The sequence below is a fragment of the Salvelinus namaycush genome, chromosome 13 (genome assembly GCF_016432855.1).
Source record: "Salvelinus namaycush isolate Seneca chromosome 13, SaNama_1.0, whole genome shotgun sequence".
In the NCBI taxonomy this organism is placed as follows: domain Eukaryota; kingdom Metazoa; phylum Chordata; class Actinopteri; order Salmoniformes; family Salmonidae; genus Salvelinus; species Salvelinus namaycush.
The window spans coordinates 14,497,254-14,520,301 of record NC_052319.1 but is presented as its reverse complement, the minus strand read 5'-3'; the positions used below and the strand labels follow the sequence as shown (position 1 = coordinate 14,520,301).

General features: G+C 45.8%; 1 protein-coding gene across 2 annotated transcripts in view; it reads left to right on the top strand.

Moving 5' to 3' along the window:
- Nucleotides 1-23,048, top strand: part of LOC120058272 (FERM, ARHGEF and pleckstrin domain-containing protein 1-like) — an 81,892-nt gene that overhangs the window by 41,449 nt on the left and 17,395 nt on the right. For both annotated transcript variants that reach the window (XM_039006812.1, XM_039006811.1), the window contains exons 3-13: nucleotides 9,925-10,029; nucleotides 10,156-10,198; nucleotides 10,752-10,830; nucleotides 11,702-11,799; nucleotides 12,291-12,405; nucleotides 13,720-13,867; nucleotides 14,277-14,372; nucleotides 14,495-14,661; nucleotides 14,867-14,935; nucleotides 19,928-20,006; nucleotides 20,264-20,474. In XM_039006812.1, coding sequence (XP_038862740.1) covers nucleotides 9,925-10,029; nucleotides 10,156-10,198; nucleotides 10,752-10,830; nucleotides 11,702-11,799; nucleotides 12,291-12,405; nucleotides 13,720-13,867; nucleotides 14,277-14,372; nucleotides 14,495-14,661; nucleotides 14,867-14,935; nucleotides 19,928-20,006; nucleotides 20,264-20,474 — 1,210 coding nt within the window. The remainder of the gene's footprint in view (nucleotides 1-9,924; nucleotides 10,030-10,155; nucleotides 10,199-10,751; nucleotides 10,831-11,701; nucleotides 11,800-12,290; nucleotides 12,406-13,719; nucleotides 13,868-14,276; nucleotides 14,373-14,494; nucleotides 14,662-14,866; nucleotides 14,936-19,927; nucleotides 20,007-20,263; nucleotides 20,475-23,048) is intronic.

The window sequence follows — 23,048 nt, the reverse complement described above, 5'->3', positions numbered from 1 at the left end:
TCATGGGATTATGGCGTCCAATTACAACACCTCACGGCACCCCTGTAACAACTGACGTTTAGCAGCATTCAATCAGCCCATAAAGTCGTTTTTTAAACTGTGTAACAACAATGGCACCTGATGAAGATATTTTTAATGGGGCATCACTCGCTCATCGACAATTTAATGGAATGTGATTCGCTAGTTCTGCGGGGAGGCTAACGGCGATAAAACAAACATCTCCTGTCTGTCTTCGCTTTGAAGTTACAAAGACAATGTTGATAAGATCCTGTTATGACCTCAAAGTGATGATGTTGCCTCTATTTGATAAGGGACATACTGTAAATGCTTATCTCGAGAGCAGCGAAAGAGTCATGACAACACAACTCAGCAACCGGGGGGGGATCCTCCACTGTTTCCCTTTTAAGGATGGATTATACCATTTTAAAACTCGGCTAATTTCCCTGTCATTTTCTGTATTATTTTATGTCAGTGTTTGTTGTATGTCACTTTCTGGACATATCTGGAGTGGGAGAAGAGGAAAGTGTCAGTTGCTGCTGGGGAAAAGCATCCTACACAGAGTGACAGTAATCCCTGGCTTTGGGAATATTCGTGGCTGGCAGTTTTAAGCGAAGCAGCATGGTGCCGGAATTTCAAGTGTGCTGAAAAGGATTGGGGGACGAGAGGGGAAAAGAGGGCCAGCCTTTCAGTAATTCCAAACTTCCTCAGAAAACCCCTGCCCCTCAGTTTATTTCCATGATCCTCTAAGCCAGCCATGAAAGAGGTCTCCAGCTGTAGAATATACACAATGTCATGGTTATGTGGAGCACAATATTGCTAAATGTTGTGCCCAAACCTTTTGCTTTGCCCCAATGTTGTAGCCTATGCCGTCTGAGCTTCCCCTGTGTTTTGTTGACGTGTTCTGCAAAGAGGGGGCAAGGCTGTAAAATCAATTGGGTGATTTGCAGCATTAAAATGAACAGTAGGAAACTCTCAGAGCACAGTGACGCACTGTTTTCCATTCTGCAGCGCAATGGTCACAACAGGACACTTCATTGTACTTATATGCAATTATATGCAAAATCAATATGTTTCAAGCTGTCTTCTCCAAGGCGTGCACATTAAAGCCAGGCACCATGGAGACGGTTTGGGAGAAAGAGGGGGACAGTCAAGGGATGGAGGGAGAGGAGCCCAAAAAAAATCAAGCCATCCTCAATCTCTTTAGCCCCCAGTCCCCTCTGAATCCTGGGGACATTCCTGTCATGGCTTTTCTCTCCAGCCCCAGAGGTTTAGTTGCTGTGACATAATGACTCTGACAGCTGTGGCGGCCAGATCCCCACTTTTGCAAAAAACGAATGTCGCTGTGTTTTTATCCGCAGCTTGGGGTTTGGGATGGAATGTGGGAAGAGTCGGGATCTTATCTATGATCCTATTTCAAGTGAAATATCCATGCATTTTATCCACTAAATAACACACTTTTACAGTCTCCCTTGATGTAAATTAAGCTCTTATTTTGTAACCGCACCCCTTTACTGTAAGGGTTGTCTGTCCCAGATCTCAACACACACTCACTCACTCACTCACTCACTCACTCACTCACTCACTCACTCACTCACTCACTCACTCACTCACTCACTCACTCATTCACTCACATACACTACCGTTCAAAAGTTTGGGGCCACTTAGAAATGTCCTTGTTTTTGAAAGAAAAACACATTTTTTGTCCATTTAAAATAACATGAAATTGATCAGAAATGCAGTGTAGACATTGTTAATGTTGTAAATGACTATTGTAGCTGGAAACGGCAGATTTTTAATGGAATATCTACATAAACGTAGAGGCCCATTATCAGCAACTATCACTCCTGTGTTCCAATGGCACATTGTGTTAGATAATCCAAGTTTATCATTTTAAAAGGCTAATTGATCATAAGAACTACTCCCTTTTCACAACAGCGCAAACTGTCTCTAACCAGAATAGAAAGAGGAGTGGGAGGCCCCGGTGCACAACTGAGCAAGACGACAAGTACATTTGAGTGTCTAGTTTGAGAAACAGACTCCTCACAAGTCCTTAACTGGCAGCTTCATTAAATAGTACCCGCAAAACACCAGTCTCAACGTGAAGAGGCGACTCCGGGATGCTGGCCTTAAGTCTGAGATATGGCTTTTGCTTTGCAACTCTGCCTAGGCCAGCATCCCGGAGTCACCTCTTCACTGTTGACGTTGAGACTGGTGTTTTGCGGGTACTATTTAATGAAGCTCCCAGTTGAAGACTTGTGAAGCGTCTGTTTCTCTAACTAGACACTCTAATGTACTTGTCCTCTTGCTCAATTGTGCTCCGGTGCCTCCCACTCTTTCTATTCTGGTTAGAGCCAGTTTGCGCTGTTCTGTGAAGGGAGTAGTACGATATCTTCAGTTTCTTGGCAATTTCTCGCATGGAATTGCCTTAATTTCTCAGAACAAGAATAGACTGACGAGTTTCAGAAGAAAGTGCTTTGTTTCCGTCCATTTTGAGCCTGTAATCGAACCCACAAATGTTGATGCTCCAGATACTCAACTAGTCTAAAGAAGGACAGTTTTATTTCTTCTTTAATCAGAACAACAGTTTTCAGCTGTCCTAACATAATTGCAAAAGGGTTTTCTAATGATCAATTAGTCTTTTAAAATGATAAACTTGGATTAGCTAGCACAACGTGCCATTGGAACACAGGAGTGATAGTTGCTGATAATGGGCATCTACTCCTATGTAGATATTCCATTAAAAAAATCTGTCGTTTCCAGCTGCAATAGCCATTTACAACATTAACAATGTCTACACTGTATTTCTGATCAATTTGATGTTATTCTAATGGACAACAAATGTGTTTTTCTTTCAGAAACAAGGACATTTCTAAGCGGGTGTACATATGACATGGTGTGATTTTTGGAGGAAGTTGTTTGAAAGTCTTATCACCAGGGCTGTCTCCTTATTCTTCCCCCATTGTCAGTCTTAGGCTCCTGCTGCAATAAAGTCACCCTGAGCTCTGGGCTCTCCTACATGACCTGCATCTCAATGATCAGTCACTCACTTCTTGGCCCTGTTCCTTGCTTACAGTCTTGCTACTCACACAAGCATGCGCGCACACACACACATGCACAGTCTCTTTTGGATCTTGGATGTCTTTTGGCTATTGCAGTTACATTAGCATGGCGACATTATCGCCTTTACTGCGTGGATTGGACTGACAATGAACAGACCAACGCATGCGATCGGCATGTCAGATGACCTTTGCCGTTACATGATTTGTTATGTAAATCGAAGTAGTCAGGATTTGATCCCTACTTTAATCCTCTCCTATATGGTGTTGTCGTGATGCGTACACATGGTATTACTTTGCGCCGCTGCGCTGTTAAAAACACAACACAGAGGCAGAGAGAGCGAGAGAACACACTGCCTCAGACTGCCTCCTCCCTCTTCACATCTGTTTCCAATGAAAGCACCACAAGGAGTCACCGAATGAGAATGCATCTGCTTCTGTCCTGTAACCAAGCCTCTGATCTCAGCCCGACCTAGTTTTTCCAAATGGAGAAACAGACATAGGAATAATCTAACAAACCATTCTCAGTGCCCAGTGCAGTTTCACTGTGTCTGGCTTCCCAGATGCTGCTCTGTGCTGTGGCCAGCTGCCTGGATCCCCAGTCTCCACACACAGCCAGGCCTGGCCAGCTAGGAGACCCTGGCAGACCCAGTCCACAGCACGAAGTCTGGGGGAGACCTCAACCCTCAGACCTGCTTAATGTCTCATCTCTAACCAGGCATGACCCCCTTTGTTCCATACCTGTCTAAGTCTATGGAGTGTGTGTGGACCCCCCCCCCCCCCCCCCCCCCAGGAGAGGCTTGGTGTGCAGTGGGCTGGCTCATGGTGGGGGAGGTGGACCATACAATGTACTCTGCGGGGGTCGACTGGAGAGATGAGAGGGAGAGGTACAAAGCCAAACATCTGACAGCATGTTTACAAACAGCAAGGAGGCGGAGAAGGAGGGGGAGGAGGCCTGGGTTTGGCTGTGACCACCAACACAAGCAGACATGAGTGCATACACTGTCATCTCTGTTTACATGCTCCAGCTGACAGGAGAGAGGTAGAGGTCAGTTTACCGAGAAGTACATGCCTCCGCTGGAACATATAAACACTGCTAACATCCGATGAGACCGTGTTCAAACAAGTTCAATCTAGACACACTTTTCAGGGTTTGTCTGGCTACAATTGGTATACAGAGATGGGCAGAAATAGGATTGACACCAGCATTACTGTGCAAACCATCTGAAAAGCTCCTTAGATGAAGGCCCAAAGCAGAGTGATTTGTGACATTCTCCTGGTACTGTAGAGGACGATAGAAATGTCAGCTGCCAAGTGTGATATTTGCTGATGTAGTGGGACCTTTTTGATAGTGAGTTCTGTGCCATGGGGATGGGACCAGATATCATGTGTGTGTGTGACATGTGATTGAGTGTTTGTGTACCCTGGGAGAGAAATGTGTGTGTGCAGTGAACATGTGTGCTCCCGGAAGAGGTGTGTGTGTGTGCGTGTGTCTGTCTCAATGTGCATGTCTGTGCGCACATGTGAGCGAAAGCAATGTGTGTGTATCTTATCAGGCAGAGCAGGCTGTGTACTACTGTACTACTACTGTACTGTATGTAGAGTGATGGTAGCTGTGTACTACATGTAGAGTGATGGTGGCTGTGTACTACTGTACTACTACTGTACTGTATGTAGAGTGATGGTAGCTGTGTACTACATGTAGAGTGATGGTGGCTGTGTACTACTGTACTACTACTGTACTGTATGTAGAGTGATGGTGGCTGTGTACTACATGTAGAGTGATGGTAGCTGTGTACTACTGTACTATATGTAGAGTGATGGTGGCTGTGTACTACTGTACTGTATGTAGAGTGATGGTGGCTGTGTACTACTGTACTGTATGTAGAGTGATGGTGGCTGTGTACTACTGTACTGTATGTAGAGTGATGGTGGCTGTGTACTACATGTAGAGTGATGGTGGCTGTGTACTACTGTACTGTATGTAGAGTGATGGTGGCTGTGTACTACTGTACTGTATATAGAGTGATGGTGGCTGTGTACTACTGTCCTGTATGTAGAGTGATGGTGGCTGTGTAGTACTGTACTGTATGTAGAGTGATGGTGGCTGTGTACTACTGTACTGTATGCAGAGTGATGGTGGCTGTGTACTACTGTACTGTATGCAGAGTGATGGTGGCTGTGTACTACTGTACTGTATGTAGAGTGATGGTGGCTGTGTACTACTGTACTGTATGCAGAGTGATGGTGGCTGTGTACTACATGTAGAGTGATGGTAGCTGTGTACTACTGTACTGTATGCAGAGTGATGGTGGCTGTGTACTACTGTACTGTATGTAGAGTGATGGTGGTTGTGTACTACTGTACTGTATGCAGAGTGATGGTGGCTGTGTACTACTGTACTGTATGCAGAGTGATGGTGGTTGTGTACTACTGTACTGTATGCAGAGTGATGGTGGCTGTGTACTACTGTACTGTATGCAGAGTGATGGTGGCTGTGTACTACTGTACTGTATGCAGAGTGATGGTGGATGTGTACTACTGTACTGTATGCAGAGTGATGGTGGCTGTGTACTACTGTACTGTATGCAGAGTGATGGTGGCTGTGCCTTGGCAGTGATCAGTCACTGTGACTCATGTGCTTCATTAATGACTGGGGTTCTTATTGTGTTGGCGGTGGCAGCGGTCGCAGATGGCAGGACTATTACTGCACTACACTGTGCCTCTGCTTTTAATCAGGCCCTCCGCTAGTCTACTCCACCCTACTCTACCCTACTCTACTCAACCCTACCCTACCCTTCTCCACCCTACCCTACTCTACTCTACCCTACCCTTCTCCACCCTACCCTACTCTACTCAACCCTACTCTACTCAACCCTACTCCACCCTACCCTTCCCTACCCTACTCTACCCTACCCTTCTCCACCCTACCCTACTCTACTCTACTCAACCCTACTCTACCCTACCCTTCTCCACCCTACCCTACTCTACCCTACTCCACCCTACCCTTCCCTACCCTACTCTACCCTACCCTTCTCCACCCTACCCTACTCTACCCTACTCAACCCTACTCTACTCAACCCTACTCTACCCTACCCTTCTCCACCCTACCCTACTCTACCCTACTCTACCCTACTCCACCCTACCCTTCCCTACCCTACTCTACCCTACCCTTCTCCACCCTACCCTACTCTACCCTACTCAACCCTACTCTACTCAACCCTACTCTACTCAACCCTACTCCACCCTACCCTTCCCTACCCTACTCTACCCTACCCTTCTCCACCCTACCCTACTCTACCCTACTCAACCCTACTCTACTCAACCCTACTCTACCCTACCCTTCTCCACCCTACCCTACTCTACCCTACTCCACCCTACCCTTCCCTACCCTACTCTACCCTACCCTTCTCCACCCTACCCTACTCTACCCTACTCAACCCTACTCTACTCAACCCTACTCTACCCTATCCTTCTCCACCCTACTCTACTCGTCTCAAGTCTACTCTACCCTACCCTTCTCTACCCTACTCAACCCTACTCTACCCTACCCTTCTACACCCTACCCTACTCAACCCTACTCTACCCTACCCTTCTCCACCCTACCCTACTCTACTCTACTCAACCCTACTCTATCCTACCCTACTCTACCACTCTACTCTACCCTATCCTACTCTAATCCACCCTATCCTACCCTACTCTACCCACTCTACTCCACCCTATCCTATCCTACCCTACCTACTCTACCCACTCTACTCCTCCCTACCCTATCCTACTCAACCCACTCTACTCCACCCTACCCTACCCTACTCTACTCCACCCTACCCTATTCTACCCACCCTACTCTACCCACTCTACTCCACCCTATCCTACTCTACTCCACCCTACCCTACTCTACCCACTCTACTCCACCCTACCCTATCCTACTCTACTCCACCCTACCCTACTCTACCCACTCTACTCCACCCTACCCTATCCTACCCTACTACACCCTACACTACTACACCCTACTCTACTCCACCCTACCCTACTCCATCCTATCCTACCCTAACTTACTCTACTCTACTCCACCCTACCCTATCCTACTCCACCCTCTCCTACTCTACTCCACCTTACCCTACTCTACCCACTCTACTCCACCCTCTCCTCTCCTACACTACTCAACTCCTTCCTATCCTACTCTACCCCACCCTACCCTACTCTACCCACTCTACACCACTCTACCCTATCCTACCCTACTCCACTCTACCCTACCCTGCCCCACCCTACCCTACTCTACCCACTCTACTCCATCCTAACCCATCCTACTCTACCCACTCTACTCCACCCTACCCTACTCTACCCACTCTACTCTACTCTACCCTATCCTACCCTACTCTACCCTACTCTACTCCACCCTAGCCTACCCTCCTCCACTCTACCCTACCCTGCTACAGCCTACCCTACCCTACTTTACCCACTCTACTCCATTCTACCCTACCCTACCCACTCTACTCCACCCTACCCTACTCTACCCCACTCTACTCCACCCTACCCCACCATACCCTACTCCACCCTACCCCACCATACCCTACTCCACCCTACCCCACCATACCCTACTCCACCCTACCCCACCATACCCTACTCCACCCTACCCCACCATATCCTACTCCACCCTACTCTACCGTACCCTACTCTGCTCTGTTCTGCAGCTCTGAATGAAACCCACTGAGACCCACTCTTTATCCTCTTTATGTCCCTTTGGATTTCTATCCTTCACTCTGGATTCCTCCTTGTTCTCCAGGAACAAGTGTTGCACTATGTTATAGTACTAAGTACAGAAAACCCGGGCTACTGACTTAGATTTCCTCTCTGTATTAAAACTAGGCCTATGACTGTTTTTCTGTGGAGAGTTCTGACACTGCTGGTTTACGGCTGGTTGGTTCTGCAGCAGCACGGCCTTGGCAGGCAGGCAGCAGTGTGGGTGGTGTTTGGCTGGTGTCTGCTCTTGTGTCCTCTAGCCTCCTGCTCCCCTGTGGTCTCACCCATCACCCTTCTGCCATATGGAAACAGCTGGTCCTATGTGGTGGGCGCTGTGGTGCCCAGAGCTCCCTACATGCCGCAGTCAGAAGGGAGAGTAGTGGAGGGAGAGAGAAAGCAGGGAACCTATGGAGAGGGAAGCTGTGTGGATGCTTCTTTTGGACACTTCAGTTGAATGGATTATTATGCAAGTAACTGTTTAATGAACACTGATATAAGTGAGTGTAATAATGGAAAACATTTCCCATTGGTTAGTTACGAGGGTTGCCCGCTGGTGATTGGAAGAGGTCACTATATAATCCAGGAAGTAGAGAAGGCCTTAGTTTCAATGACTGCCCTTAGAGAGGGATAGCGCTTGGTGGGGAAGGAGAGGAGTACATCGTGGGCGGAGGATGTATTGAGACTAGAGTAGGGGGGGTGTGGAAGGCAGGGGAGGCTGGAATGGAATCAGTGGAACGGAGTCCAACGTGGTTTCCATATGCTTGATGTGTTTGATACCGTTCCATTAATTCCATTCCAGCCATTACAATGAGCCCGTCCACCTATAGCTCCTCCCACCAGTAAAGTAGGGGAGGGGTGCAGAAGGGTGGAAGCAGTCGGTCTCAAATGGTGCTGGGTCATTATCCTATACTCTTAGAAAAAAGGGTTCCGAAAGGGTTCTTCAGCTGTCCCCATAGGAAAACCATTTTTGGTTCCAGGTAGAACCCTTTTTGGTTCTAAGTAGAACCTTCTGCGATCCATGCAACCAAAAGGGTTCTACCTGGAACCAAAAAGGTTATTTCAAAGGCTTCTCCTATGGGGACAGCCGATGAAGATTTTAGGTTCTAGATGGCACCTTTTTTTCTAAGAGTGTAGACAGGGTGGGACTGTTACTATAAACAGTGGAATAACTGTGCCACGTTCTGCTCCAGTGAAAAGCAGTCAGAAGAATGCAGCCTGGCTAAACGGCTCCACTCCCTTCCTCTCTGCCATGCTTCAGTCGTCTTAGGAGTTTTCTAATAGGAGTTGTGGCTTTAAACTGCAGTCCCTGACATCCCTTTGTGCCTCTAAATGAGGAAGGTTTTCTTCTATAAAGGCAGGGCTGCTATTTGGGGTTGCTTTGGTGTTGGCTGTGTATGTTCCCCTGGGATTGGAAAAGAAGTAGTGGGTGAAAAACAGCCAGATGACTGACTCAGACGGAGACTTCAAAGAGTTGTCGTGGAGGAATGGACCTCCTAGGTGAGCCGGGCTGCCAGTAGATCAGCTTCAAAGAGCACTGTGCCATCGACAGTCCCCACGGTGACGCTGGTAATTCAGAACAAAGTCACAGGGACAGACCCGTCCCCCTGTCTATCTGATCCTCAGTGTACCAGCCCCTGGGCCTCCGTAGAGGGGGGGGGGGGGTGCTTTGAGCAATCATCTGGAACCTGGGAGTGAGAGGAGAGGGAGTGGTGGCGCGTTAGTCAACCAGGATATGGCTTCTATGAAGCCACCCACTATCCATCCAGTCAGTCGAACTACACTCAGTCACTACTGCAAATGTCACTATTGTTTGTCTGTGCCATTCCTCCTAAACCGCTAAGTCCTAGAGGGATGATAAGATCCAGTCCTGAATGTGCTCTCATGCTCGTTGGTCCTTGATTAGACTTGCAGATGGAGTTTGCTGAGGGGATTTCCAGTGAAATGTCATCAGAATGAGTCTTTGAAACCAGGGGGGGGGGGACAATATCATCCTTAGTCCAAGTACACATTGCTCATTGAATGGTTGAGCTCGTGAATGCCAGGCAGCCCACCTTACAGTCAAAAGACAATCGCTACTGCACCATGTATTTCTGTGACTTACCCATGTCTGTTTCTATGTCTTTTACAGCAAAGAGCCTCTGGCAAGGTGGTGTTTGACCTGGTGTGTACCCACCTGAACCTCGTTGAAGGGGACTACTTCAGCCTAGAGTACCAAGACCACCACAAGATGATGGTGAGGGAAGAAAAAAACACAGGACAACAGGGCGCTAGGCTGTTTCTTCTTTATGTCTAAGTGTAGAAGCTTTAAATTTATATCTCTATGCCGACTAAGGGACGTTTGTTTTCCTTCTATTCACAGGTTTGGCTAGACCTCCTTAAGCCAATAGTCAAGCAGCTGAGACGTAAGTCACCCAGACTTCAGGACACACTTTTACACGGCGAACAATGGACAGTTCAGTCTTTAATTTGCTTCAGCTAACACTGTTGTTGTTGCTGCTAACAGAAGAAAATGAATCAAGCCAAAACATGGGAACATTAAATGTCTTTGAAAGAAGGAGACAGCTAGGAGAATTCATTTAGTTGTGGCTTCTCAAAGCCATGTCTCATCTGAGCAAACTTAATCACACACAGAGACCATCTTTCTTCCAGTCGGAGGCTCTGCTGTTAAATGTTTACGTCTCCAGTCATAAAACATTCTTATGTCTTATAAAAGGCTGGTCTGCTCATCTACAAATGAGGACATGTGGTGCGCAAGAGTCAATACACTTCTTCCTTGCTATGATCGGTGTGAGAGAACCCAGATTCAGGTCTGAGTGAAATAGAGTATAGGAAGGAATCATAGAGATTCTAAATCCTAATTCTATGATAGGAATCTCCCTGATTTAGAATGTGTAATTTGTATTGTCTTAGCTGTGACTCTTCTTATATAACCATGCCATCATCTCACACCCACAGGGCCCAAGCACACAGTCCTGCGATTTGTGGTGAAGTTTTTCCCCCCTGACCACACCCAACTACTGGAGGAACTGACTAGGTAAGACTAAACAGGAAGAAGCCTATTAAACCACAGGAGATTTAACCAGCAACATACCAGCCACCATTTCAGAGGAACCTTCAGTCTACAAAGCTCAGCTATAAGATTTCCTCATCTACAGGCGCTTAATAATTGGAATTTGTTTTCAGCTGACGAGCTGTCAGTGCATGAAGTCTTATAAGGCTGACTGCACAGCACACAGCAGGCTATCAGCAGGCATATTATGCAGTCTTTCCATTAGAGTAAGTCATTCTCGGGTCAGATCTGTGTGTGGAAACGACTGCGATGTCACAGAATATAACTGCTAATTCAGAAGTGACTAATGTGTTCCAGCCTCCCAGCAGATTTATTTCTGCCTCGGACATATAATTCATGCCGTCCATGTTTTAAACCTGCCAGGTTTTTAATGAAGCACCTTCAAATGGTGCTGGTTATTTCCATTGGACTAATGTTTTCTGATGTATATTTTCTCATTATATCATAATTCCTTGACCCTACAGAAGGTTACAGTTGATATTGGATGGGTAACTAAAGACCGTTATCCATAGATAAGATTATTGCTCTGCAGTCCAATTGTCTTTGTTAAATGCAGTTTTTGGGGTTTGTACTGTATACCCCTATGATGCAATCGTAAAGGGTCAGTCAACAGTCAGTACTTCTGGGTGTGGTGACATGTATGTGCCAAGAAGCTGTCTTTCTGAACCTGTTGCATTATAGATTGTATTTGGCAAGCTGGGATCACCTCCAAGTGGTTCCTTTTGAGGTTGCTCCCTCCTGCGTTGTCGTCTGACAGGTTTTTGATGTTAACCACACACAGCCAGTCATCCTGTTGACTCTGTTCTAACCTGTCTCTTTGTACCGTCTTGTTCAGGTACCTCTTCGCCCTGCAAATCAAGCATGACCTTGCCTGTGGACGTCTGGCCTGCAACGACAGTAGCGCAGCCCTGCTGGTCTCCCATATTATCCAGTGTACGTCTCTCTGTTACTTTATGGCTTAGTGGATCACAGGGTCAATCGAGAAGATAGATGTGTAGGGAAACCCGTTATGTTGTGCTAGTGCCATCTTCAAACTGAGCCGACCAGGATGTGGTGCAGCATCCCAAATTGACAATCAGTGTGTTGCCATGGATACCTTTTTAGTCTTCGTCTGAATGAAATCTGGAAAGACGGACGGCTTCAGAATAACCAAACATGTCAGTACCCTTCCCAGAAAACACTCTGAGAAAGTCTTTTGAAAAGTCATCCGTTCCTCAGCCTGCCAGGATTCTAATGCTAGAGGGAGCTGTCAAACTGTGATTCTAGAGGGAAGAGACACAGATGAGGATGTATTCCATTGAATCTATTCTCATCTATTCTATTTTGGGATGTAAGCGAATAATCCAAATTATCAACCTGCGGTGGTGCAGATACACTGCACACAATGTAATACAATGTCATAACATTAACCCTTTGTCCCCCAGCTGAGATTGGGGACTTTGAGGAGAGCCAGAGTCGGCAGCACCTCCTCAACAACAACTACATTCCAGACCAGGTGACGCTGATCGACAAGATCATGGAGTTCCACTCAAAGAATGTGTGAGTAACTCTATAACTGGTTTGTCTGCACTAGAACCAGAGTTGTGTGCAGGCATTATTCAGGTCCGCTCTGAACAGGAAAAGGTCGTAAAAGACCCTTATACTTTCCGAGGCAAAGTTTTATACGCAGATGACACAGTCGGGAAACTCGCCACTGAATGAATAGAGTGCTTTGTTCCAGTGTGTTAACTGACATGGCATTCTTCGTCATGTTTAGACAAGGCAAAGCCCCCTGGGTTGGTTGAGTGGTTAGGGCCTGGAGGTGAATGTGTGAATGTCTGCTTTATTAGCAGCCCTGCTTGGGTCCCCAGAAAAGGTCTGGAATCTACCCGGATCACAGCCTAATGATCAACACACCGCACCAGACTTCAGCATGGAAAACAGCTAACAACTTTGGATTTCCATTGTTATATCTCTCCTGTTTAGTCAGCTGACAGGTTGGCACAAGGGAAACGGTTGCTTGAACTCACTCACTGTAACTTCTCCTACTCCCAGTATTTTTTCCCCTATAATCTCTTTCCTAATTGGATAGTTCTGTACTCCTGGGAGAACACACGGTGGAAGGCTTCCATATCCCACAATCCCCTCAGTGTCCTCCTCATCTTTGCAGCTGGCTGGCTCTAAACATGTGCCAGGAGGACATGGTCAGCCCTTCCCTCACCCCCCCAGTCCTCCACGCTACACTGGTGTCACGGCAGAGATGGGAGATCACCAGGCAGCTGACAAGATGAAAGGAGCTCCGTTAGATTTGACTGTCCTCCCCGACTTGTTCTTTTTTTCCCCTGTCTTTTCAGCTGATAACACTAACCACAGTTCTCAGGGCAGGGAGCCATGGCCAGAGTTAAATCTCTAATTAACTACAGCACGCAGGAAACAGGAAAGCTTTTTCACAGATAAGAATTAGGGAAATTAGGTACTATGCAACTTCGTTTCTACCCAGAGCTCGGTGGTGTGTGGTGTCAGCTGAATGTGGGAACACAGATTGGCTTGTGGCTTGGTCTCGCACCACGATTACAGAACATATAGGAATATGTATTTGATGGTAGATATTATTCCAATTTAAAGTACAGTTCTTGGTTTAGAGCAGCCAGGTTCAGAATCCCAAAATGGATGTAAAATGTAACTGTTTGTTGACCCCTGGAATTCTGAAGCATCCCACCTCATCTCTACCAATGCCGTGACTGTGAAACTTATAAGAGACTTGTGTGAGACTGCGTCAAAAGTAGGGCTCTATAACGGGAATAGAGTGTCATTTGGGACATATCCTTGGAGGCCTATGAGACTTGACGCAGGCTGCTATCTGTGTGCTTGTAGGGGTCAGACGCCAGCAGAGTCGGACTACCAGCTACTGGAGGTGGCACGCAGGCTGGAGCTGTACGGAGTGAGACTGCATCCTGCCAAGGACCGCGAGGGCAGCAAGCTGAGCCTGGCCGTGGCGCACACTGGTGTCCTGGTCTTTCAGGTGACCGATACTACTTTACAGGTCAACACAGAGTAGAGCTGGATGGAGTTAGAGGATTTGTAGACTGCTGTTTATAATTAGAAACTTACAGGATGTTTGATCAAATGTTTGATGTGGATGGTGTAATAGCAAATTGGTAGTGTAAATGATTAACCAGCTTGGTTATGCCACACTTGCTTGCAGCTGTTCTGCTTTTCAATTGCTCTTTGAAGTAGAATTGAGTTGACAGGCTTTTGACATGTGACAGTTTCTCTGTTCACAAATCTATTGGGATTAAGAGCTAGCTAGTTCTATTTGAGGAATGTGGAGCTGATGTTTGATGACAGGATTAGGAAGACGAACAGGCTGATTTTTATTGCATGTCACACGCCATGTTAAACCATTGTGTGAACTTATACATCGGCTGCAGGGACACACCAAGATCAATGCCTTCAACTGGTCCAAAGTGCGCAAATTGAGCTTCAAAAGGAAGCGGTTTCTCATCAAGCTCAGACCAGACCTGAACGTAAGTCATCTGGCCATAGACTATAAGAATTTAAAATAAGAATCATTACCAATGCATAAGGGCGTTCAGCCCTGAGTTTTTCCATTGATGTGTGTTACGTCTATATCTGTCCCACCCTGCAGCAGAGCTCTTACCAGGACACTCTGGAGTTCCTGATGGGTAGCCGGGACTGCTGTAAAGTCTTCTGGAAGATCTGTGTGGAATACCACGCCTTCTTCCGCCTCTTCGAGGAGCCCAAACCCAAGCCCAAGCCTGTCCTCTTCACCCGAGGCTCCTCCTTCAGATTCAGGTAGACAAGCTGGCCCCTCGAGGGCCCCTGGGGCCACACAATAATAAGACACTCTCAGGACACAGGATATAGCAGGTTTGATGAAGAACCAGTCAGTACCTCAGTCTGAATCTCATTTACTAACTGTCACCCGGACAAAGCTGCTCCAGCTCTGCTGTAAGTTCACTGACCTCAATCATCTCCCTTGCTACTTTTCTCACTGCAGCGGTCGGACCCAGAAGCAGGTGATTGATTACGTGAAGGATTCTGAGTTTAAGAAGATTCCCTTTGAAAGGTAAAGACGTTAAGCTAGCGCGATTGTCAATTCTTCTATTTTCATACCCTAGTGCCAGGATTGGTCATTTACCTGTCTTATATGAGCTCGCTTGCACTGATGTGGGATGGGTGGCAATATCGGAGGTGTGTCCTTAAAAACGTGCGCCGGTGGGGATATTTCAGAAACAATTATACAAAACCAATAGAATTTTATATATACACTACCGTTCAAAGGTTTGGGTTCACAAATGACTATTGTAGCTGGAAACGGCAGATTTTGTATGGAATATCTACATAGGTGTACAGATGCCCATTATCAGCAACCATCACTCCTGTGTTCCAATGGCACGTTGTGTTAGCTAATCCAAGTTTATCATTTTAAAAGGCTAATTGATCATTAGAAAACCCTTTTGAAATTATGTTAGGACAGCTGAAAATTGTTGTTCTGATTAAAGAAGCAATAAAACTGGTCTTCTTTAGATGAGTTGAGTATCTGGAGCATCAGCATTTGTGGGTTCGATTACAGGCTCAAAATGGCCAGAAACAAAGACCTTTCTTCTGAAACTCGTCCGTCTATTCTTGTTCTGAGAAATGAAGGCTATTCCATGCGAGAAATTGCCAAGAAACTGATGATCTCGTACTACTCCCTTCACAGAACAGCGCAAACTGACCAGAATAGAAAGAGGAGTGGGAGGACCCGGTGCACAACTGAGCAGGAGGACAAGTACATTAGTGTCTAGTTTGAGAAACAGACGCCTCACAAGTCCTCAACTGGCAGCTTCATTAAATAGTACCCGCAAAACACCAGGCTCAACGTCAACAGTGAAGAGGCGACTCCAGGATGCTGGCCTTCTAGGCAGAGTTGCAAAGAAAAAGCCATATATCAGACTGGTCAATAAAAATAAAAGATTAAGATGGGCAAAAGAACACAGACACTGGACAAAGGAACTCTTCCTAGAAGGCCAGTATCCCTGAGTCGCCTCTTCACTGTTGACTTTGAGGCTGTTGTTTTGGAATCGGTACATCAAAAACATCGAAAATCTCTTCCCAACTATATTACAATTTATATGTCACAGCCGTCAATTTTTTGGACTCCGCAAATTTGGACTCCTCAGACAAAAGGACAGATTTCCACCGATCTAATGTCCATTGCTCATGTTTCTTGGCCCAAGCAAGTCTCTTCTTCTCATTGGTGTCCTTTAGTAGTGGTTTCTTTGCAGCAATTCGACCATGAAGGCCTGATTTCACAAAGTCTCCTCTGAACAGTTGATGTTGAGATGTGTCTGTTACTTCATCTCTGAAGCATTTATTTGGGCTGCAATTTCTGAGGCTGGTAACTATAATTAACTTATCCTCTTCAGCAGAGGTAAACCTGGGTCTTCCTTTCCTGTGGCGGTCAACATGAAAGCCAGTTTCATCCTAGCTCTTGATGGTTTTTGCGGTTTTACCAAAGCTTTTGAAGAAACTTTCAAAGTTCTTGACATTTTCCAGATTGTCGGACCTTCATGTGTTAAAGTAATGATGGACTGTCATTTCTCTTTGCTTATTTGAGCTGTTCTTGCCATAATATGGACTTGGTCTTTTACCAAATAGGTAAAATTTGTATACCACCCCTATCTTGTCACCACACAAGTGTTTGGCTCAAATGCATTAAGAAGGAAAGGTATTCCACAAATTAACTTTTAACAAGGCACACCTGTTAATTGAAATTCATTCCAGGTGACTACCTCATGAGGCTGGTTGAGAGAATGCCAAGAGTGTGCAAAGCTGTCGTCAAGGCAAAGGGTGGCTATTTTGATGAATCTCAAATATAAAATATATTTTGATTTGTATAATACTTTTTTGGTTACTACATGATTCCATATGTGTTATTTCATAGTTTTGTTGTCTTCACCATTATTCTACAATGTAGAAAATAGTAAAAAATTAAGAAAAACCCTAGAAGGAGTAGTGTCCAAACCTTTAGCTGGACTGTATATATATTTAAAATAATATATATTTTAAATATATATATATATATATATATATATATATATATATATATATATATATATATATATATATATATATGGGGGATTGGAAATTATGCCAACAATTACATCGATAGAAGCCGCAATGTTGAAGCTGATAACAAAAATAAAAGAAGACCAACCAAAAGCTGGTCTTTGCTGTAACGGGGTTGGTTAGGATTTTGACAGCGGAAGCACAGCCTATCCAGCCGTGACGCACAGTACCTATATGCACAAGAGAGATGTGCTTTTAGTGCCCGTAAACCTCGTATTTAGAAACGTAAAAATCCTGTTTCATTTGATTTAAAAACCAAGCATAGCATCCCCATCTCCTCATTACCAAAGCTTTATTAAATTATCAAGTTTGGCAGCAGCAAAACAGTGAGTGGAAATCCCCTTTTTATCCATATACAGATGAAGTCGGAAGTTTACATACACCTTGGCCAAATACATTTAAACTCAGTTTTTCACAATTCCTGACATTTAATCCTGGTAAAAAATTCCCTGTTTTAGGTCAGTTAGGATCACCACTTTATTTTAAGAATTTGGAATGTCAGAATAATAGTAGAGAGAATGATTTATTTCAGTTTTCATTTCTTTCATCACATTCCCAGTGGGTCAGAAGTTTGCATACACTCAATTAGTATTTGGTAACATTGCCTTTCAATTGTTTAACTTGGGTCAAACGTTTCGGGTAGCCTTCCACAAGCTTCCCGCAAGAAGTTGGGTGAATTTTGGCCCATTCCTCCTGACAGAGCTGGTGTAACTGAGTCAGGTTTGTAGGCCTCCTTGCTCACACACGCTTTTTCAGTTCTGCCCACAAATTTTCTATAGGATTGAGGTTAGGGCTTTGTGATGGCTACTCCAATACCTTGACTTTGTTGTCCTTAAGCCATTTTGCCACATCTTTGGAAGTATGCTTGGGGTCATTGTCCATTTGGAAGACCCATTTGCGACCAACCTTTCACTTCTTGACTGATGTCTTGAGATGTTGCTTCAGTATATCCACATAATTTTCCTCCCTCATGTTGCTATCTATTTTGTGAAGTGCTTCACGGTTGGGGTGGTGTTCTTCGGCTTGCAAGCCTCCCCCTTTTTCCTCTAAACATAACGATGGTCATTATGGCCAAACATTCTATTTTTGATTCATCAGGTCAGAGGACTTTTCTCCAGAAAGTACGATCTTTGTCCCCATGTGTAGTTGCAAACCGTAGTCTGGCTTTTCTATGGCAGTTTTGGAGCAGTGGCTTCTTCTTTTCTGAGCGGCCTTTCAGGTTATGTCGATATAGGACTCGTTTTACAGTGGATATAGATACTTATGTACCTGTTTCCTCCAGCATCTTCACAAGGTCCTTTGCTGTTGTTCTGGGATTGATTTGCACTTTTCGCACCAAAGTACGTTCAACTCTAGGAGACCGAACGCGTTTTTGAGGTCTTGGCTGATTTCTTTTGATTTTCCCATGATGTCAAGCAAAGAGGCACTGAGTTTGAAGGTAGGCCTTGAAATACATCCACAGGTACACCTTCAATTAACTCAGATTATGTCAATTAGCCGATCAGAAGCTTCTAAAGCCATAACATAATTTTCTGGAATTTTCCAAGCTGTTTCAAGGCACAGTCAACTTAGTGTATGTAAACTTCTAACCCACTGGAATTGTGATACATTGAATTATAAGTGAAATAATCTGTCTGTAAACAATTGTTGAAAAAATTACTTGTCATGCACAAAGTAGATGTCCTAACTGACTTGCCAACACTATAGTTTGTTAACAAGACATTTGTGGAGTGGCTGAAAAATGAGTTTTAATGACTCCAGCCTAAGTGTATGTAAACTTCAACTGTAGGTTATTACATTATTTTAGCCTGCTCCTCTTATTATTTTGGATGTGCTTAAAATCCCCTCCATGTAGGCTATATGCCCGTCATGGAACCAGTGATTAGATAACCCGGTGACATTCGTATTTAGAGACATTGAAGTTATTTTCCTGTAACAATTGGCTTGTTTTCCGTTTCGTTTGATTAAAAATGAACTCCTTTTAGTAGACTACCCTTACCCTACGATAACGAAAGCTGGTTTAACAGCAATGTGTCTGGTTTCATTCTCATCCTGGCCAATTATTAGCCAAGGAGCCTATTCATAAAAGTTTTCTAAATGGTCTACTCGTGAGATTTTTGCTGACCTACGTTTTCAATATTCACAAGTCACATTGGCCTACCCGGCAGTGCACACTCCATTCGGTTTGCATCCATCCCCATTTCCAAAGAATGCCTCTTGTCCAGTTAACAAAGACGCACTTCTCCAAACATAGGCTGTTCAAAATGTGCTGTCCTATAACGCCATATTAAAGCTAGGCCTAGGCTATATCTTGCTTATTGAGAACATGCCTCACAGATACATTATCATTTATGGGAGCCTAGTATTTTGTTTTTGAGGAGAAGTGCGATGCGTAAAGACCTATACTAGTTGAAGCCAATTACAATGTTGACTGTCAACATTCCAAACCTATTGAGCAAACACTGGATTTTTTTTTTTTTTTGCTGTTGCTATCACTTGTTACTGTAGCCTATGCTATTTAATAAACTGTAGTATCAATCCACAATGGACTAGGATGAGAATATTCCGTGCCCCCAGCCGAGTTAACTGTCAATAACCTACAGAACTTGAAGCAAACGCCTATGCAGTATTAAGCTATGGAACGCCTTGATTGGCCAATGAGTGGCCAAGCCCTCGTCACACCACCAACTTATTTATTCATCAAAACCCACCCCTTTCGCACTACCGCCAGCTATTGCGCTCGTAATAACAGCTGTGAAAATAGCAAAAACGATTCTGACACACCCCCGGACCTACGATACATGTATACCGCCAGCGCTTAGATTTACCATTGGTTTGTTAAAATAGAGCTTCTTAATGGTGGTGTTTTTATATCTAGTTATACAGAGACCGGATGTGCGAAGGTTTGCCGGGTGTATAACATGTTCACTTTCTGTCTCCTCTTCAGGAAACACAGTAGGGTCCAGCACAGCAGCAGCCGCCTGTCTCCACTGCCTTCCCCGCACCGCCCTCAAGTGCCAAAAGAAGTCAGTGTCTCCTTAGAGGCTAGTGTACTAAATGGCACTTTGTGGAACCGTCTCTATCTATCTGCTAGCCAACCCAGCATGTTTTCATCTAGGAAGATTAGAACATGAAAAATATAGTGCGTAGAACAGTGTTAATAATTGAGTGGAATGAATAACTAACTAATCCATAACACAAAAACTCTATTTCCTTGTTTAACGGTTAAATATAACCTTTAGCCCTCTCTTTCTCTCTCTTCTCCCGTCTCCGTACGCCACAGAGTGTGAGCCGTGCTCCAGGAGACATGGTGGACTCTCCGCCACGCCGTCACTGGAAGGAGTCCGTGTTGGTGAGCGCTGAAGACCCATCGGCCCTGCGGACCAGAGGCAGCCCCTCCAGCCAGAGGAATGGGGCACACAGCGAGGACAGGCCAGGCCCCGGGGCAGAACCAGGCCCAGCCAGGCAGCCCCACCCAGAACATCTGAACACAGGTCCAGCCTCCCGGGGTGCTAAGGGCAGCAGCTCCTCCATCCCCTACATTGACTGCAGTGATATAGATAGTGAATACGACATGGCCAAGGGCCGGGTTACTAGGTCTCACCCTAATGAAAGCTATGGGGAGGAGGTGGCGGGCCCCCGCTGTGGCAGTATAAATGAGCGAGAACTCGCTCTGGGTAGGATGAGGTACATGGAGTCCCCTCCCTCCCCAAAACCCCCCCTCAATATGAGCCGTGCATTAGATGAGTCGGGAAACCTGTCGTTCTTTGGCGGTGGTCCGCCACGTGGCCCTCTCCATAGCACTATGATGGAGGATTTGGGGGGTCGTGGTATTGGGGATCAGCGTAGCAGCAGCCCCCTGACGGTCCGTCATATGTTAGGGTCTAAGAGCACCACGTCAAGCCCCGTTATGAGCACCTTCCACCGAACAGGTTCGCTCAGCCATGCCGAGCAGAACGGCTACGGCTCCCGGCTCCCGCGCTGGGACGACCCGGGTCACGGGGGCTTTAACGCCCGGGGGGGCCCTGGCGGGCCCCGAGATGAGGGCCAGGCCCCACCCCACTACGGCAGCTACTCACCCATCGTGGCCCGCTCGCCACACTTACAGAAGCTCCACAACATGCGTAACCGTTCCGACACTGACCCCTTCGTCCTGAGCCCGCAGCAGGCCACCTCCACGCCCTCCCACGATCCCCGACCTGTCGTCTCCCGCAACGAGCGCATGGCTGCTCTGGAGCGCCGCATGATGGCCAATGGCCTGTCTGCCCCCGGCCAGCCCAAGCCCAGCCCCTTACAGAAGCTGTACAGCCGGGGTGGCGTAGACCACATAGGGGCTGTTCAGATGATTGACGGCTCTACCAGCAGTGGCACCGAGTCCAGTGACTCGGAGACCGAGACCACCACGGGCAGCTCCAGCAGCCACCCGCTGACCTATGGTAACCCCATGGCCATGGGGGTCAACTCCTCCCCCATGCCCAGGAACAAATACTCCTTCGGTAGCCTCCAGCTGGATGAGGAGTTGGAGGAAGATGGCTGCCTTAATTTTAGTGACGAGGACGGGGCTCAGGTGTTCAGCTGTTAGGCTAGCCTTGAGAAAAGAAGTCCAGAGACCTGCCCTGTAGGCAGGGTAGGGTAGCTTTGGGTCTGAGAGGAGATGGGATGGTTAGCGTGGTAGATGGTGATAGCTATGCCAGTTTGTGTGGAGGGACAGATGTTGCTTAGGAGGGTTTAAGTCAAGGCACTACTAACCCCCTTCACACTCCTCTGTCGCTGTGCTGAGTATACAGTAGAGTACGCTCAACCATGAGCCAGCCTGACACTCTTTTTCCCATTGGGTCGCTCTGCCCTTTAACTGAGGGAGAGAGGGATGAAGGCTCTCTCTGTTCTCTTCTACCCTTAGGGAGTTAACCTTTCATGTCTTCTCGGATTGTATTGGTGTCTGCACACACCAGGTGGTTCTGAATTATCGTTTTCTAGTGCCAAGTCCTTTGAACAAACACTGCATGAATGAAATGCAGTGGTCGGTGAGGGTTTCAAACACCCTGATGCTCTGTAGCTGAACGTTTGGGATGAAGTCGAGGGAATTATTGTTTCACACTCCGTCTACGATGATGCATTGTAGGGTTTATTGATTGTCGGAGGGTTCCAATGCTCTGTCTAATGCCGTCATGTGTCTTCATATAACACAGGGGTGGGCAACTCCAGTTCTCGGGGGGCCTGATTGGTGTAACAGTTTTGCCCCAGCCCCAGCTGACACACCTGACTCCAATAATCAACTAATCATGATCTTCAGTTTAGAATGCAATTAGTTGAATCAGCTGTGTTTGCTAGGGATGGGGAGAAAAGTGTGACATCACTCCAGCCCGAGGACTGGAGTCGCCCATCGTTGATATAACATCCATTCTGTAAATTGACAATATGTTGTTGTTTGATAGCATGTCGATGGGGGAGTTGGTTTACGTTTTATACGGTACTGTATATGCACTTGTATTGCTTTTGTAATCGTTATGATCGTATCTGTAGACTTTTGTGATGGATTGGTTTGTGTTGAGTAAACTGTGTCTAGAGATAGAGGAGACAGACAGGCAGTTTCCTGTAATGTTCTGTGTTAATGTTCTATGTCTGTGATTAATTGTTGATATTTAGGGAGTTGCTTAGGAGGGCACAATAGTATTGAGTATAGACGTGGGTTTTGCTTGTACTGTACATGCGGTCGATATCTAATTGGTGTCCGTAGTGAGAGAAGTAGGTCATGTCTTTGTTTGGTGCTGAGAAAGCTTCCAGTTCGCCTGCAGCACGTCCCAACTCCTCATTTCATATTCACTATGTTTACAGTAACCCTGTGTTCTGTACAAATGCTCAACGGATTGAAATTCAGCTAACTACTGTTGACTGGTGTTATATATATATATTATATTATATATATATAAAATTATTGTGGCTCTGTTTGCATATATATATATATATATATATATATATATATATATATATATATATATATATATATATGCAAACAGAGCCACAATAATTTTTCATAGACGTAGTTTGTTCTGGCGAACATCCGTTTT